Source organism: Candida pseudojiufengensis (genome assembly GCF_024610245.1).
Source record: "Candida pseudojiufengensis strain CBS 10847 chromosome Unknown scaffold10, whole genome shotgun sequence".
NCBI lineage: Eukaryota > Fungi > Ascomycota > Pichiomycetes > Serinales > Debaryomycetaceae > Lodderomyces > Lodderomyces pseudojiufengensis.
In genome coordinates, this window is record NW_026261540.1 from 490,524 (window position 1) to 508,375 (window position 17,852).

Consider the following 17,852-nt stretch of genomic DNA (forward strand, 5'->3'; position numbering starts at 1 on the left):
TTAACAAAGTCCAAGTTTCATAATTTTAGGAACCTGTGCTTTCATTTTGAATTTTGCAACTACTCCCGCTCAGATTAAAAGTAACGAAATTTTTTTTTTGAAAAATTAGTCAGAGAGAATAATATATTTAACAGCCAAAAAGACAATTATCAAATACTTACAATTCAATTCTTTCTTATAAAATTGAAATATAAAAAATGTCATCAACTACATTCTACGTCAATGACAAGTCTGGTGTAGATACCAGTGAAGCAACAGGCTCGGAATCACATCCATTTGCAACCGCATCATATGCACTTTTTGTTAATCCAGATGCTAAAATTTTAATATATAAAGAAATTGAAGAAAAATCAGATAAATTTGAATATCAAGAAATATCAGCATCTGCTTTAAAAAAAGCAAAAAAGGGTGCTGAAAGTTTAAAGAAAAAAGCTGAAAAACAACAAAAATTAAAAGAAGACAAAACAGATGATTTACCTAAATTGGCAGAATTAAGTTTATCTTCAATTAATGAAGATTCATCATTACCAAAAGCTAAAAAAATTAAATTAAATAAAATTCAAGATAATATTGATCAAAGAGTTATAGTTTCAGGTTGGATTCATAGATTAAGAGTTCAAAAGGGATTAGCTTTTATAACTTTAAGAGATGGTTATGGATTTTTACAATGTATATTAACTGGTGATTTAGCAAAAGCAAAAGAAACTCAAGAATTAACTTTAGAATCTACTGTTACTATAAAGGGTACAATTTTAAAATTACCAGAAGGTAAATCAGCACCAGGAGGAGTTGAATTAAAAGCTGATTATTATGAAATTATTGGATTAGCTCCAAGTGGAGAAGATTCTTTTACAAATAAAATTCAAGAAGGTGCTGATCCATCATTATTATTAGATCAAAGACATTTAACATTAAGAGGAGAAACATTATCAGCAGTAATGAAAGTAAGATCAGTATTTTTAGGAGCTATAAGAAAAGTTTATCAAGAAGAAGGTTTATTAGAAGTTACACCTCCATGTATGGTACAAACACAAGTTGAAGGTGGTTCAACATTATTTAAAATGGATTATTATGGAGAAGAAGCTTATTTAACTCAATCATCTCAATTATATTTAGAAACTTGTTTACCATCATTAGGTGATGTTTATTGTGTTCAAGAATCTTTTAGAGCTGAAAAATCTCATACAAGAAGACATTTAAGTGAATATACTCATATTGAAGCAGAATTAGCATTTTTAACATTTGATGAATTATTAAATCATATTGAAACTTTAATTTCTAAAACAATAAAATATGTTATTGAAGATCCTGTAGCAGGACCATTAATTAAACAATTAAATCCAAATTTCCAACCACCACAATTACCTTTTCAAAGAATGGAATATATTCATGCATTAGATTGGTTGAATGAACATGGTATATTAAATGATGAAGGAGAACCTTTTAAATTTGGTGATGATATTGCAGAAGCTCAAGAAAGAAAAATGGTGGATACAATTAATAAACCAATATTATTAATTAGATTTCCAGGAGAAATCAAATCATTTTATATGCAAAAATGTAAAGATGATCCAAGAGTTACAGAAAGTGTTGATGTATTAATGCCAAATGTTGGTGAAATTACTGGTGGATCAATGAGATCTTATGATTTAGATGAATTATTACAAGGTTTTAAATCTCATGGAATTGATCCAAAACCTTATTATTGGTTTTTAGATCAAAGAATTTATGGTACTACTCCTCATGGAGGTTATGGTTTAGGAACTGAAAGAATTTTGGCTTGGTTATGTGATAGATTTACTGTTAGAGATTGTTCATTATATCCAAGATTTACAGGTAGATGTAAACCATAATGAATTTACATAGTTTGTATATTAATCAATTGAACGCTCGTAAATTTCGATTAACACATAACTTTGATGTAAACTAGACTTAGGAATAAATCTTCGCATGATGAAGCAAATCCGTAGAATGGAATGGTGTCCTTCATCTCTTAATCATCGAAATGACTCAAACGGCTGAAATTATAAAATACAAAAGTTTCCGGAAATTTTGTGGTACGGATGTTTTGTTCCGGTGTAAAGCTTTTTTTTAAGCCTGGACCCTGAAAATTTAATTTTGTACCTGAGATTTTAAATCTACTAAATGTTTAGAATTGGCCCTAAATATGAGTTAGTTATTAATGCCAACCAGAGGCAAGTACAGTTAGTCATTGATACACCTCTTCTCGAAAGCATTTGATAGTCTCGAACATATTTGAACGGAAAAATTATTCATTATATCCGTGAAACACAAATGAAAGAGAAGGTATTCTGATGGTACAAAGTTTAAACCAAACTGAAATAGAATATAGTTTGTGTTATGTATGAAAAACCATTCGAAAAGTGTTTTGAATCAGCCATCCTATTTGTGTTTTGAGTAATGAAAGAATGGTTGATATAATATGGTTTTAGAAATGAATGAGGAAAATCATCGTCTAATTTTATTTCATTTATTTATTCTTCGCGTAAATTACTCTATCTGATTAAATTTCATAACCATTGTACTGTTCGTGGTAGAAAATAGCGCAACATTCGTTCAAACACTCATGAAACTTAAGGCGATTCATTACATAAATTAACTCGACAAATTTGCACTCTAATTAATTTTAATTTACGAGTAAAACAAACGTTTGTACACTACCCTAATAATATTGAAATCATAATAATAAAATAAATTAGACTATTACAAGTAGATAATAATAAACTCTAAAACCACTTTTTACAACAAGATTGAATTTTTACAACCAGATACTTACCATTACTATCACCAAAACCAGTAACAATATATGACAGAAGTAGAATCAACTATAATATCAATATCTAGATCTACTATTAAATTAGTAGATGAAGATGAAGATAATAATACAAAATTATTAGATAAGACAATAGATGGTGAAAATAAAATACAATCATATTCAACTATTGAAAATTCAAATTTAAAACAAGAAGAAACTAAAGAACAACAACCAATAGAAAAACAAACCAAAGATGAGAAACCACAACAGCGAATAGAACCGGAATATCAAACAATAGCGAAAAGATTATTTAATGAAGATTTTGTATCAATTAAACCATCAGAATATACACAATATTTGGCAACAAATGATGAAGAATCAACTAAAATTAGAAATTATTATATGAACCTTTTCAAATGGTCACCAAATTTATTAATTTCAACTAGATCTTTATGTTCAAAATTATATTTAAAAGCTGAATCTCAAGAATTAGATCGTATTTTAACTTCTTTTACAAAATCTTATATCAAACAATACCCCAATAATGTATTTTGTACTAAAAATTTTGAACAAATTTATATCATTATATATTCATTAATTTTATTAAATACTTCATTACATAATTCAGAAGTTAATAAAAAATCTAAAATAAGTCAAACTGATTTTATAAAAAATACAATGTCAACTTTTTTAAATGGTGATCCAAAAATTAAAAAATCATTATCAATAAAACAAAAAATTGGAATTGAAAATGAATTATCAAGGTATTATGAAGATTTGAATAGGAATGAATTATATTTAAAAGATAATAAAAATAAAAGTAATAGAGAAGCTGGTCCTTCTCATAACAGCCCTAAAAATAAAGTTTCACAAACAGAAGAAGATATAAATGATGATGATTTAAACACTACAATAAATACATCTTATGATTCTCATGATGGAAATTTATCAAGACAATTATCAAATTCATCTATATGGTCAACTGATACAACAAATAGAAGAAATTCATTAGCAATGAAAAGAATTAGTACAACAACTTCTGAAGTTTCAAATTTTACTGCTTCTGGTCAACAAACTCGTATACCACAAAGAGTAGGTTTAGCAAGAGCTTTAATAGGTCAACAACAACAACAACAAAATCAACAACAATTAAATGGGATGTATAAAAATTTAAATCCTTCTTTACAATCACAAGCAACAACTTTACGTAATCGTTCATCATTTGATCAACAAAGATCAGTTAATAAAAGATCTTCAATTGCTTCAATTATGTCAAAAGAATCAAATAATGGTGCTGATGACACTATATCAGTTTTATCTTTTGATACATGTAATTTAGATTTAGATGATGAAAAAGTTCAAGAAATGGATAAATTTGATGTAAATGATTTTCAAGATGAATATGATTTACAATTAGAATTAAATGGTAGTCCTTATTTAAAAGAAGGTTTATTAAAATTAAGGGTTTTAAATAATGATTCAAATGATGAAGCTACTACAACAACTTCTCCAATACCAACAAATAATAGATTTTTATCATTTTTTAATAGACAACCATCAAGATCATCTATTGGTATACATTCATCTCCAATACTTCATAAATTTAATGAAAATTTTGTAGTTGTTTCAAAAGGTGAATTATCATTATATTCATTTGATCCAAAATTAGTTAAAAAATATAAAAAGGAAACTAGTAATCAAGAATCGGAAGAAGAAATTGGTGATGGTAATTGGTTAAAAAATGCTGCCAAAATAGGTACATATAATTTATGTTCTACTTTTGCTCAATTAGAAAAATCAGTTAATGGTAAAATCATTTGGTCTTTAACTTTTCCTAAAATAAGTAAGAGATTACCTAAAAAATTCATTTTTGAAGCTGGTACTAAAGATATTGCATTAGAATTTATAAATACTTGTAATTTTTGGGCTTCAAAAATTACTGCTATACCTACATTAGAAGAAAGTATATCATCAATAGAATATGGCTGGACTGATTTAGATGGATTAATAAAACAAAAAGATTCATTTAAAAAATTAAGAACAATACAAAAATGGGAACCAATAATAAATGGAGTATATTTATCAAATTATTATTCACAACAACTTATGCAAAATAATCATTTTGGTATGATGAAACAATTTGTTAAAACTTCAAATTATTATAATAATTTAAGAAAATTATATAATGACTTCGTCACTAAGAGATCAAAATTTTTAGAAAATTTTAATAAAATGAATTATAATTGTTCAAATTATAATAAAATTATAAATAATTATGATTCAAAAATTGAAATTTATAAACAACAATTAAAAATGTATAAAAGTTATATTATTATATTGGGTTTCGCATTACAATTAAGATTTGATTTAGAAGCAAGTAAAAGAAAAGAAATTTTAGATAATTCATTAGAAGAACAAGAAGAAGAAGAAATTGAAGAAATTATAGAATCATCAAGCTTAACATCTGTGTTACCAAATGATGATGATTTAACAAAATCTGTAAAATTAGAAATTAAAAAATTATTTTATAATATGAAAGATATTTCAAAAATTATCCCCACCTTCAAATCTTCAAAATCTATAAAAAATTTAGCTGAATTAGCTGCTGCAAATCATCAACAACAACAATTTTTAGCTGAAAATAATAAATTAGTTAAATCTCCTAAAAATTTTACATTATCAAATTATAAAGATAATGAATCTCCTATAGCTCAATTAATAGCATCAACTTCAACAAATACGAAAGATAATTCATCCGATTCATCAATATCACCTCCACAAAAACAATCAATGATGCAAACAACAATTCGAGAAGAAGATGAAGACGAAGTAGACCCAGAAGATGATGATGAAAAAACTAAAACAAATCTTACAGAAGATGATAATGATTTAGAAAGGAAAAGTTCAGAAATTACAAAAGTTGAAAAAAGTAATTCAAATTCTTCTTCAACAACAACTAGCAATTTAAAATTGGAAAATGGTAATGGTAATGTTAGACCTCCTTTAAATTTAAGTTCTTCTTCTCATAATGATTTAAGTAAATCTGCTTTAATTATATAGAGTTTAACAAACACCGCACACATCCGTACCGCACACATTTATAGATTCAGTGTCTCTGTAAGTTATTTTGCAATCAATTTGGTAGCTTTATTCTCTCGTTATAAAATTCATTTTATATCGCCACCAATTTAAAACAAACCATAAATCAATCAATCAACCTATTACCCATTACATATCAATTGAACAACATTTAAATATTCACAATGTCTGATCCTTTTTCAATAAATGGTGGTGCAGCAGTAGCAATGATAGGAAAAGATTGTATAGCAATAGCATCAGATACAAGATTAGGTTCACAATCATTAGGAGTAAGTAATTCATTTGAAAAAATATTTGAAATAAATAATAATACTTTTATATCACTTACAGGATTAGCAACTGATGTTATAACTCTTAGAGAAAATTTAACTTTTAAAACAAATTTATATAAATTAAGAGAAGAACATGAAATAGAACCATCAACATTAGCTAATTTAATTTCATCAACATTATATGAAAAAAGATTTGGTCCATGGTTTGTTACACCAATAGTAGCAGGATTAAATTCCAAAAATGGTCAACCTTTCATATGTGGATTTGATTCAATAGGTTGTATAGATTTTGCAAAAGATTTTATTGTAAGTGGTACAGCAACTGATCAATTATATGGAATGTGTGAATCATTATATGAACCAAATTTAGGACCAGAAGAATTATTTGAAACTATTAGTCAAGCTTTATTAAATGCTGTTGATAGAGATGCTTTAAGTGGTTGGGGTGCTATTGTTTATATTGTTACTAAAGATAAAATTATAAAGAGAAGTTTGAAAACAAGGCAAGATTAGACAGACAATGTTATGAGGTGTAGATGTATTTAGATGAAGATGTAATGTATATTTTTAAAAGTTATTTTGGGTTGAGCTCTTTGATTTGAGATTGATGTTTTCAAATTCATTGAATATGCTGTGTCCGCTATATAGCGCGTGCGTAATCTATATGATTCGTATATTGAAAAGTCTCGAGATATCAGTGAGTAGATCGTACCAGCTATAAAACTAAACACGATGTCATTGGTAATACTAAAGAGGTTTAACTCTAGTAAACCGATAGCAGACAAAAAACAACAAGCAGCCCAACTAGCTGCACAATCAATAAAAGATATAGGTTCAATTTTCTCATCATCATCTTCAAATGATGATCCATCTACACAACCAATAGATACAAAACCAATTTATGAAAATCCACAATTATTCCCATCATTAAGTTTATTACATCAAGGACAAGTTATAAAAGAACTACAAAATAAATATGATAAAAAATGGCATAATTTAACTCAAAAGGATAAACTTTTAGGATATTTTATATCTTATGGAAATTGGGGAGTTCGTGAAAATTTTAATAATTGGAATGATCAAACTGCTCCATTAGATTTACCATTTCATATTCCTTCAAATATTAAAACCATTTCTCCATCACCCACCGACATTATCAGAAAATTAAATCCAGAATTAAAATTAAGTGAAACACCAATTCGAATAAATCAATTTAATTATAAAAAAATGGATCCTGCTACAAAATTTATAATCTATATAATAATTTTTATTAGTTTATTTGCAATTTATAGAGATAAGGCTATTGGTGAAGCAGGAAAACCGAAAGAAGTTGTTATAGAAGATAAATATGAAATTGAAAGACAAGCCAAATTAAAACAATTAGAACTTGAATTACTTCTTGCAAAGGAAGAAGAAATAAGAAAAGAGAAGGAGAAACAGAGAAGAAAATGGTATTATCTTTGGTTGAAATAGATTTTGTATATAGATTCTTGTAATTAGATAAATTTGGTAATGAGTATTAATATTTAATGATGGTATTTAATACTTCAAATATGCTATTTGTAATCTTCGTGAAATCATTTCATCTTACTTTGTACATTCATTCTTCATTTGACTCCCACATTATTCCTCTTCTTCTTCATCGTCTTCATCATCACTACTTTCATCATTCCAACTAGTTTCTACAGTTTCCCTCACTCTTTTCACATATTGACTTCTATGATCTTTATATAAATTAGCAGCTTCAACATTAGCAGGACTTGAAATATTTGGATCATTTAATAAACTTTGAATACTAGTTAAAATACTACTAACATCATAAGTAGGTGACCATCGATTTTGTAAAATATCTAAACATAATTCTCCACTTGCATAAACATTTGGATGAAACATTTCACTTATAAATTTAACTACTGGTGGTTTATTTGGATATTGATCATCAAATTGTAAAATTAATCTAAAAGTTCCATCTTCAAATGGTGTATCTGATGGTCCTATTATTACTGCATTCCATTTCATTACATTGTCAGGGAGTGGTGAAGCTGATACTCCACTTGGTGGATCTTGTTGCATACGCTTTGGAACAGTTGAGTTAGTAATCATATATGTTGTGGTACTTCTGAGTTAAGTTACATACTTTGAAATCACGCATAAGTCTCCTTTTCGCTGGCGTCGACATTATTATGTATTATCTGTGTCTATGTTAAGTGTTGTCAGTGTATTTGATGATAGTATATATCACTTGTTGTCTATTGTATCTATATTGTTTGAACTTTGATTATCTAGTAGATTAAATTTCTTAATTCCTTTTTTTCTCGTGAACATTATTAATGTGTGAGATTGTTTCAGATTTTGCCATTACGAAACCACATATCCGAAAATCAGATTATAATATGCAGAAGATCATTAAATTCATTAGATTATACATAGGTAAATATATAGATAAATTTTTTATGCTTAAAGATTCCAGAAATTGGATAAATCTCTACCAGCTCCATTATATCCTAAGACATTTGGAGTATCTTTAGGTATCAAATTTAAAGCATCATGAGTTCCAAATGCAATAATTCTTTTTTTCAATTGATCTGGAGTAACTGGAGCACCACTGAATTCAGATGTTGTTTCAGGTTGTAATGATAAGAAATAAGCTTGTAATCCATTAATGTGAGGAGCAGCCATTGAAGTTCCTGATAAATATGCACTAGCATTATTTGAACCAATATATGTAGATAAAATATTTAAACCAGGAGCAAAAATATCAACACATTTACCAAAGTTTGAAAAACTTGCCATATCCTCTGCTATTGTTGAAGCACCAACTGATATTCCTTTTTTAGCACTTGCTGGTGAAGAATTACATGCATTAGCATTACTATTTCCTGCTGCTTTTGCAATAAATATACCTTCATCTGATGCGGCATCTATTGCGGCATTCAATGCATTTGAAAGTCCACCACCTAATGATAAATTTGCAGTTGAACCTTTAAAATTTGGATCATTTTTTGCAACTGATTTTTTATGTTCATTAACCACATATTCAAGACCTTTAATAATGTTTGCAACAGAACCAACACCAAATCTATTCAAAACTTTAACTGCTACTAATTCAACATTTTTAGCAACACCATATAAGTCTGAACCTATTGTACCACTTACATGTATGCCATGTCCCAGTCCATCTTCAGATTTAGTATTTTTGGGAATTGTAATACCCCATCTAGCTCTTCCTGAAAATTGAATATTTTCTATATAAATTCCAGTATCAATAACATATGAAATAACACCTTTACCACCATCACTATCATATAAATATTGATCAAATGTATCAATTGATAATGGTTCTCTATGTGAGATTCTTGCCAAACCCCATGGTGCATTATATTGAATAGTTGGTGAAGAAACTGAAACATTTTTTGTATCAACAGACAACAATGAATTTCTTTCAATAAAATCAACAATTGAACTTTTTCTGATTGCTTCAATGGTTGTATCTAAGAAGTATCCAGTATATCCTAATACATGACCAATTTTGAAGTGATCAGTGACACCAATTTTATCTTCCGACGAAGCTTTTAAATATGATGTTTTTTCTTTTATGTTTCTTAATTTACCTAAATCTTTATTACTTCTAAAGTCAACCCAATTAAGATGAGAATCAAAATCAACTTTTGAAGTATCATTTTTGACATAAACAATATATGAAAAGGGAATTTGATCATTTTTTGTTGTATAAATCTTTGCTATTTTATCATCTCTTTTTTCATATTTTTTTGCAACCAAATTACATTTGGTTGAATTTTTATATTTATGACAAACTGGATGAGTTGTATTAATTGTAATTGTTGAATTGCATGGGGGTCTCAATCTATAACAGAGGACTGTTGTACCAAAAATAAAGTACAATAATGGTAATAATAACATTTTGTTGGTTGTAGAAATGAATCGAATTTTGGTTGTGAAAAGAAACCAATTTTTTTATATTTTTAAATTCATGAAGAAAATTACACAAAGTGAGTAGATCTATCTCGTATGTTATATGAAACAAAGACAATATCATGAACCATTTTATAGAAGAATTTCATAAAACGAACTTATTTCAAACAACTTCATGGTATAGTTACTAATCTATTACTTTCATATTCAATAAGACGAAGGCAGAATAGTAATTTTGCTCAAAAATCACGCTAATTGGATTAGTTAATCAAAACAACTAAAACTTTAGAATGTTGTATTCGGGCACAGATTTAGCTGCTCATACTTATTCATTCAAAATGTTTTCACCAAACTCGAGATTTTAATGCATCAATCCGAGTATTTGGTAATCTCGGATCAGGGATTTTCGTTTGGAATTAGATTAATATATCTTCCTGTCTTTCACTAAGTCAGAAGCTATCACTATTACGTACTTTTGAATTCATCTTGATATAGATCTAAGCTCAAAAAACAAAGCAACGGCTTGGAAGATCACTTTCAATATTAAATAAAAAAATGCATGAATTAGACTCGAGGTTGAATCATTAATCGTTGGTTGTAGCAAAATTGTTTATAATATTTGGTCAAAAATCGGTTTCATATTTACAAAGGAATATATTATCTCCATCTTAGTCAAGTTGGTGAATTCTAAAGTTCATATTGTGGTGATCAGACATTTATTTTAAATTCAATCAAAGAGTCAATTTTTAGTCATTGAAAATCAACTACTCATTTTAAATTAAACTTGATCTATCCTTGTGTTTTCGATGACAGAAGTTGTCCACGTCATAACTAGATTCACACAAGAAGTCCTTTTCATCATCTAGTTAAGTCAAAATCCTCCAAACTTGTGTTTTTGACTCAGGTTATAATTCAAAAACAAATCATTAATGCCAATTGGCCAATGCCTAGTTGATTGATGTTGGCGAACTTTTACAAATGTTGAACCAAATGCATTTTGATTCCAAAAGTACAAAAATTACTGTCAATATCATTTCATTTGAAAGTTTTAGGATAAATTACATCGTGTCAGCATATAATTTGAAAGATACCTAGAGGCTAATAAGATGTTTTTAAGTCAACCAGAACTGGACTTGTAGCTGAATATCATGAAATAATTAAATTAAATTACATTGATTAAATTCAATGTGCAATGGGTTAAACAATTCATGAAATATTCGCAAGTTTAACGAGTATTAAAGAATAATTACAAAAACAAAATCAAGAGAGATAACAGACCCATATTTATGAGTATTTCAACTGACTTGGTCGAAAAAGTAGGATGTATAGCTATAATCTAATCTTAATCTTAAACTTCATCTTCATGTTCATCCTCATGTTCATGTTCATCATATTCTTAATCTTCATCATTATCAAAAGCATTACCAGCTGTCATCTTTTAGTGGAATAATTCAGGTACTAAGATGTTTTGCACATCTAAGAAGTTGACAACCAATAAGAGTGAGGGCGAAAATGCTACTGAGGGAGCAGCATTTTCTTCCTCACCCTTGTTGATTGACAGAGTGTTAGACATGGAAAATTTCTTACATAGTTCCACCAAAAGATGATGCAACCAGGTTGTGAACCCAAATCACGACCAAATTTGGTCAGATTCTTTACTTCCCTTTTTATTCAACGGCAGCGGCTTGTGTAAAAATTAACTCATACTCAGCTGTATTGATTGGTGAATAGCACAAGGTAGTTAATGAATCAAAATATCCATTCTTGATGCTCAAGGTAAAGATTGATCGCATCAACACCCATTAGTTACAGAAGAACTAAACAGATTCAATTTCTCCTTCATGAGCCCTTCTGTTCAGTTCTTGAGTGACTAATGGATATAGAAGCGAACGATCTTTGCCTTGAGCACTAATTTTTCATGGAGCTGCCTTAAAAAGAGTTGCTCTTCTTTCAATAGCGTCAACATTGCAAGATGATTATAAATCTAAGTTTTTCACAAGAAAACCCTTTACCTATCGGTGAGAATTTAATTGGTTTGTTGAATTAATCCAATCAAAACCCATTTACATTATGAATAACTTGGAGTAGATTAGTAACAACATTTCTGTCTATGTAATTTCACAATAATCGATATCCTCCTTTCTTTATTCGTTTTTTTTAATTTTATAAGAACTGATTTTTTGTTCATTAGGGACACCTTATCTTCTGTACGTTCTAGTTGCTTCTGAATTTCTAAATTCTAATAAAATAGTCGAGATTGTTGATTCGACAATTAATGATGCTTTGTGATAAGTGTTTTTCGTACCTTTGTCATTGGAAATAGTATCAGATTGATTGTTCAAAATTTGATTCTTTAATCTGTAACTCCTTCCAACGACAAAACGAACGACACTTTCGAAAGATTACTTGGTTGGGGATTTCTAGTAAATGTAGTCCGGATTAGATTTCAGAACTCGAGGAATTTGATTTGTAAATGGTTGGTACTCTCTGATTTCACTTATTATCGGACATGATGAATTGAGTGGAAAGGTTGTAATTGATAATAAAAAAGAAGTATAAAAAAGAAGTGGCAAATTTTTTATTTTTTTTTTATAAACAATACGCGTGAGTGATTCCTTAAATTTTACTTTATCAGGAAAAGTTGAAAATTAAAAGTTGTAGAAGTTTGGAGGTGAAGACATCTGAAACTATCTAATTATATGAGATAGTACTAAGTTCTGAAAACTGGTAAATAATTGTATATCCAATTGTATATCCTTTGTAGGGAGAATTTCCTTGTGAGAAAATCAATTGATAAATATTAAGAGGTAAAAATATTGGAGATTTGTCTATATTTAAGAAAATCTTTGAGCCTTGGACGAATTTCATATGACGGTGAAAGTAAATAACAATAAATTGAAATTTGCATTGTAATGTAGAGATTTCCATAGTTAATACGGTAGAAACAAGCTTTTACAATTACAATTTGCATGATATATTATTCCAATAGTATGCCGGTTTACTATAAATTATATCATAATTTTTGGCATATTCTGATTTTGTTAAATTCAATCAGCATACAAATTCAATCAGCATACACTGATACTCCACTCTGTTACCATAATTAGCTTGTATGTTGTGGTTGATAACGAGCCAATGACAAAATTGTAAAATGAAATCGCGGTATACCGCAGTATTATAAAATCTTCACCTTTTTTCACCAATTCTTCAACTTTTTTCACCAGTTGTTGTACCACCATCTTTCTTTAACCGATTGCAAACGTTTTCATAACTTATTTTTGTTAACTCTAGTTCATGAAGCAATGTTCTTCTTTTCATTTTCAATAATAATTCATAATTTCCAATTGAGCCATCTATTGCATTAGTTGAATTTCGGGTCATAGTTGTATTCAAACTCTTTATTCGATTTTGTAACAAATGAATCTCCGATCTAGCATCATTCCTCATGTTGAATAATTTTAATAACTCATTGTTGTTGTCACCAGCATATCTTAACATTACTTTTTCACTATTATTTCTTAATTCAAACCTCAGGAAGGCATGATCTCCAATAAGATCAAATCCCATTTCCGAATAATTTAGCATTTTTCTATCTCCTTTTTTCATGAATACAAAATCTGGGGAGCTGCAGGTGCTCCCAAAACGAGTAAACCGTGTCCCAATTAATTCAGCAAACTCAGAATTTTCTGAAGAAAAAAAATCATTCAAAACTGGATTAGATTTTTCGGTGTTCAAATCACCAGAACACAAGGTCAGTATCTTGGTCAATTTCAAATTTTCAACTAAACTATTCAATTGAGTATTTATTCCATTCATTTCATTTGGCAAATAGCATGAAATTAAAAGCCACTCTCTATCGAAAAGTGTGATAGTTATGTCAATAATTCTATCTTCTAATGATTTATCTAATTGAGCTGAAAATTTATTTAATTTAACAAAGATTGGATTAATCTTTCCATTTTTATCTGGTACAATTAATCTACCTCTTGAATCCTTAATAAATTTATTGGCAACAATTATACCTACTTGATCATCATGATAAAATTGAAATTTGAGTTGGTTCTTTTCAATGAACAGTTTAATCATGTTTGATGTTTCCCTCCCCAAATCCTGTAGCAATATGATGCCATTATTTTTTAACATCACACCTAAATCCATATTTTTGTTTTTTTGAATATTTTTATTCAAAACAAAAATACCTTCATCGACAGAATCAAGATCCTTGTTGACCCATAAGTAATGAGGAAATTTTAAGTTAGACATTTCAACATTTATATTGCTTTTACACATAAACAAATCCAAAAATTTATATTTTTCGAGAACACTTTTAGCATTAAACTTACCACTTTCCGGAGCCACATTGTTTTTGTTGTTGTGAGTTGAACTTGATATGTCTACCAGTTTCGAAGTTCCGTCATTTAGTTTCAACTTTTTTGTCGTTTTTTCCAATTGATCATACTCCCTATCCAACATTTGTACTGATGCTGAGGATGTACCTTCGTCATTAGACTTTAAGATTGAATTTGTGGAATTACTTTTGGTTCTATTTGAAGAATCTAATAAATTTGAAGATTGGTCATTAAACTGTAAGTTAGTTTCAAGAAATGGGTATACTAAGTTAGATATTTTATACTTTTGAGCAAATTGTTGAGCATTAATTAATGGGATATAAGTACCAATGAGATCTTTTGGACCTTCTTTAATAACCACTCTACCATTTACACCACATAATACTTCTCTCTTTTGGTTGTTGGTCAATCGGCCTAAGTCCACAGCAATACTTAACAAATTTGTACCATTAACCATGGCATTATCAAATCTTCTGGTAATAATTGTTTCGTTCACTGTGATTTCAAAACAATCGACGTCTTCACTGATCCATTTAAGTTTGCGAATTCTTGGGGAATTGACTTCTTGTTTATTAGGACCACCTTTTCTTCTTTTTGTTCCAGTAGTTCCTGAATTTGTTATTTCTAATAAGATGGACGAACTTGTTGATTCAGTGATTGATGATGTACCAGATTGAATAGTCAAATTCTCATCATTCAATTTTTCGAAAGGATTTGGTTTGGGGTTGCATGCAACTGTAGTCTGGATTATATTGTTCTGGGGTTTGAAGACATTTTTGGGAGTTATAAAACTTGAGGAATTGGAGTTATTATTAGCTGATGCTTTTTGTTTGTCTTTATTGTCAGACATGATACATTGAGTGGATAAATTGTGATGGATAATAGAAAAAAAAAGTGGTTGCCCCCTTTTTTAAAAAACAATCTTTAGGTGATCCTTTAAAATTTAATTCAAGACAATTAAAAGTCAAACAAGTCCATTCTGGCAATCATTAATGAACACACTTTACTGTTTTACCATTCCAGCATATTATTAAAAGGTGTATCATAGTTTAATGTAGTTTAGTAACATTGTATTTCAAATCTCATGCTACTAACCTATTTCGAGCTCCACTTCAAATCCAAATTTTAACGCTGGTTAACTATTAAAACTTTGACTAAAACTCAAAACTTTGATTGAAAAGGTACTTGAAAATGAATATATCCTAATTCAATATTATTATCAACTTAATAAAGAATAAACCTTTATCTCCTTTCTAGTTGATTTGGTGGTTTTCATTACTTTTATCAAAATTAAAAATATGGTTCGCCTTGGTTGTTTCATGTTAAAAGCTTCTCTTGATGATTCAATAAAACATATGATGCTTCAAAATCTTCATTCAGTATTCATTTGTCGAAAGACTGCTTTGTTTGACCACCTAGTGAATTTATGCATTGCCTTATTTTGTATAATGAAACCTTGTTGAGGATTTACCAGTAGGCTATAAAGAAATTGATGTAATATTCTACATAGTTCAAATAGAAACATTTTCGTAAATTTAACATCTAAAGAGAAGTACCGGTTAGACTCACTTAATCAGGTAGTCGAATTTAGTTACCGATCCATACGGGATAGCACAAAGTTATAATAATTTGTACGCAATTCGGTTCCCTCTTGCTCCGAGAAAATATTTTTGCCTTATCGTACTTTGCGCTCTATCGTGTATAAAGATTCATCGAACTACTATTACTTTAAGATATATAAAATTCAAAAACTAAGTATAAAATATTATTAAAAAGCTATGTATTCTCCACGAATCTATTTTTCATGCCAAAATTCAGTTAAATTGTGACCAGCACCATTAAATGCTAAAATATTTGGAGTATCAGTTGGAATATCACTTAATACATCTTCTGTACCATAAGAAATTAAATTCTTTTTTAATTGAGCTGGAGTAACACCATCTGCTGCAACGAAAAATTCTGATTCTGCTCCTGGTTGTAATGATAAATAATAAGATAATAAACCAGCAATATGAGGAGAAGCCATTGAAGTACCTGATAAATAAGCAGTAGCTGTTTCTGAACCAATATAAGTAGATAAAATATTTAAACCTGGTGCGAAAATATCAACACATTTACCATAATTTGAAAAATAAGCTCTTGCATCTGAAATAGTTGAAGCACCAACAGTAATAGCATTTTCAGCACTTGCTGGTGATGTGTTACAAGCATCTTGGTTTTCATTACCTGCTGCAACTGCAAAATGAAGACCTGCTTTAACAGCAGCATTAACAGCTAAATCTAATGCTGGTGATTTACCACCACCTAATGACATGTTGGCAGTTGAACCTTTAAATCCTTTCTTACCTGCTTTAGCAGCATCTTGATGTGATTTAGCAGCAAATTCAACTCCTTTAACAACATCTGACATTGTTCCAGAACCATTTGATCTTAAAACCTTTACAGCAACAATTTCAGCTTTCTTAGCTACTCCATAGTCTGCAGAGCCTATCGTGCCCGCGCAATGTGTGCCATGTCCATTTGAATCTTCGTCATTATCACCAGAAGGGATAGTAGCACCCCATTTAGCTCTTCCTTGGAATTCTTCGTGTTTAATAAAAACTCCAGTATCGATTACGTAAGCAGTAACACCTTTTCCACCATCTGAATCATATAAATATTGATCAAATGAAGATAATGATAATGGTTGTCTATGAGAGACTCTAGCTAAACCCCAAGGAGCACCTTTTTCAACATCAAATTCATTAGCATAAACCATTGAATCTTTTTCAACAAAATCAACCAATGGGTTTCTTCTAATTAAATCAATAGTAGATTCTAAGAAGTAACCAGTATAACCTACTAAAGAGTTATCAATATTAAACATATCAGTAATACCACCTTCAACATTTACACCTTCAGTAGTGGCAAAAAATTCATTTTGAACATTTATATCTTGTTTTTTCAATTCAGCAATAGATTTAGAATGAGTATCAGCTACCCATTGTTGATGCCAAGCAGCTTCTCTATCAGCTGTACCTTTTTTAAAAACAATAATATATTTATTTTTAATAATATCTCTTGTTGAATCAATATTAACAATAGGAGCTAAAGTTTCTTTTGATAAATTAATACCCATATGTTCAGCAGAATCATGAGCAGCATTTTTTAAAGAATCTAATTTATTATCAATAATTTGTTCATAATTTTGTAAACCAAAAACATCAATAATTTCTCCAACTGATGGAATAATTAAACCTTGAACTCCTAATGAAGTTAAAATTGAAATGGCTAAAGCTTTTGATAATCTCATTTTTGATTTATGTTTTGTTTATAATAAAAATATATTTGAAAATATGTAAATTTATATAATTTTGTAGTGGCAAAGTTAATGGTTTCTTTTGATTTTTTTGTAATTTTTAATTTTTTTTTGGGGTTTGAAGC

General features: G+C 28.9%; 8 protein-coding genes across 8 annotated transcripts; 4 read left to right on the forward strand and 4 right to left on the reverse strand. All coding sequences in view use genetic code 12, as the record gives it.

Annotated features, from left to right (window-relative positions):
• Positions 1–197: 197 nt before the first annotated feature.
• DED81 (asparagine--tRNA ligase) lies at positions 198–1,853 on the forward strand (the record flags this gene model as incomplete). Its single annotated transcript, XM_051760120.1, has 1 exon — positions 198–1,853. The coding sequence occupies one exon, from the start codon at positions 198–200 to the stop codon at positions 1,851–1,853; it is 1,656 nt and encodes a 551-aa protein (XP_051612302.1).
• A 974-nt stretch (positions 1,854–2,827) lies between these two features.
• Positions 2,828–5,836, forward strand: KGF55_005140 (Arf family guanine nucleotide exchange factor; the record flags this gene model as incomplete). The annotated part of the gene is made up of 1 exon (XM_051760121.1): positions 2,828–5,836. One exon carries the CDS (start codon positions 2,828–2,830, stop codon positions 5,834–5,836), a length of 3,009 nt encoding a protein of 1,002 aa, XP_051612303.1.
• A 203-nt stretch (positions 5,837–6,039) lies between these two features.
• Positions 6,040–6,660, forward strand: PUP3 (proteasome core particle subunit beta 3; the record flags this gene model as incomplete). Its single annotated transcript, XM_051760122.1, has 1 exon — positions 6,040–6,660. The coding sequence occupies one exon, from the start codon at positions 6,040–6,042 to the stop codon at positions 6,658–6,660; it is 621 nt and encodes a 206-aa protein (XP_051612304.1).
• Positions 6,661–6,879: 219 nt separating this feature from the next.
• On the forward strand, positions 6,880–7,620 carry KGF55_005142 (uncharacterized protein; the record flags this gene model as incomplete). The annotated part of the gene is made up of 1 exon (XM_051760123.1): positions 6,880–7,620. The coding sequence occupies one exon, from the start codon at positions 6,880–6,882 to the stop codon at positions 7,618–7,620; it is 741 nt and encodes a 246-aa protein (XP_051612305.1).
• A 150-nt stretch (positions 7,621–7,770) lies between these two features.
• Positions 7,771–8,326, reverse strand: RAD6 (E2 ubiquitin-conjugating protein; the record flags this gene model as incomplete). Its single annotated transcript, XM_051760124.1, has 2 exons — positions 7,771–8,223; positions 8,285–8,326. The coding sequence occupies 2 exons, from the start codon at positions 8,324–8,326 to the stop codon at positions 7,771–7,773; spliced, it is 495 nt and encodes a 164-aa protein (XP_051612306.1).
• A 278-nt stretch (positions 8,327–8,604) lies between these two features.
• Positions 8,605–10,068, reverse strand: KGF55_005144 (S8 family peptidase; the record flags this gene model as incomplete). The annotated part of the gene is made up of 1 exon (XM_051760125.1): positions 8,605–10,068. The coding sequence occupies one exon, from the start codon at positions 10,066–10,068 to the stop codon at positions 8,605–8,607; it is 1,464 nt and encodes a 487-aa protein (XP_051612307.1).
• Positions 10,069–13,287: 3,219 nt separating this feature from the next.
• Positions 13,288–15,279, reverse strand: KGF55_005145 (stuA; the record flags this gene model as incomplete). The annotated part of the gene is made up of 1 exon (XM_051760126.1): positions 13,288–15,279. The coding sequence occupies one exon, from the start codon at positions 15,277–15,279 to the stop codon at positions 13,288–13,290; it is 1,992 nt and encodes a 663-aa protein (XP_051612308.1).
• Positions 15,280–16,224: 945 nt separating this feature from the next.
• KGF55_005146 (S8 family peptidase) lies at positions 16,225–17,721 on the reverse strand (the record flags this gene model as incomplete). The annotated part of the gene is made up of 1 exon (XM_051760127.1): positions 16,225–17,721. One exon carries the CDS (start codon positions 17,719–17,721, stop codon positions 16,225–16,227), a length of 1,497 nt encoding a protein of 498 aa, XP_051612309.1.
• Between the last annotated feature and the right edge of the window lie 131 nt (positions 17,722–17,852).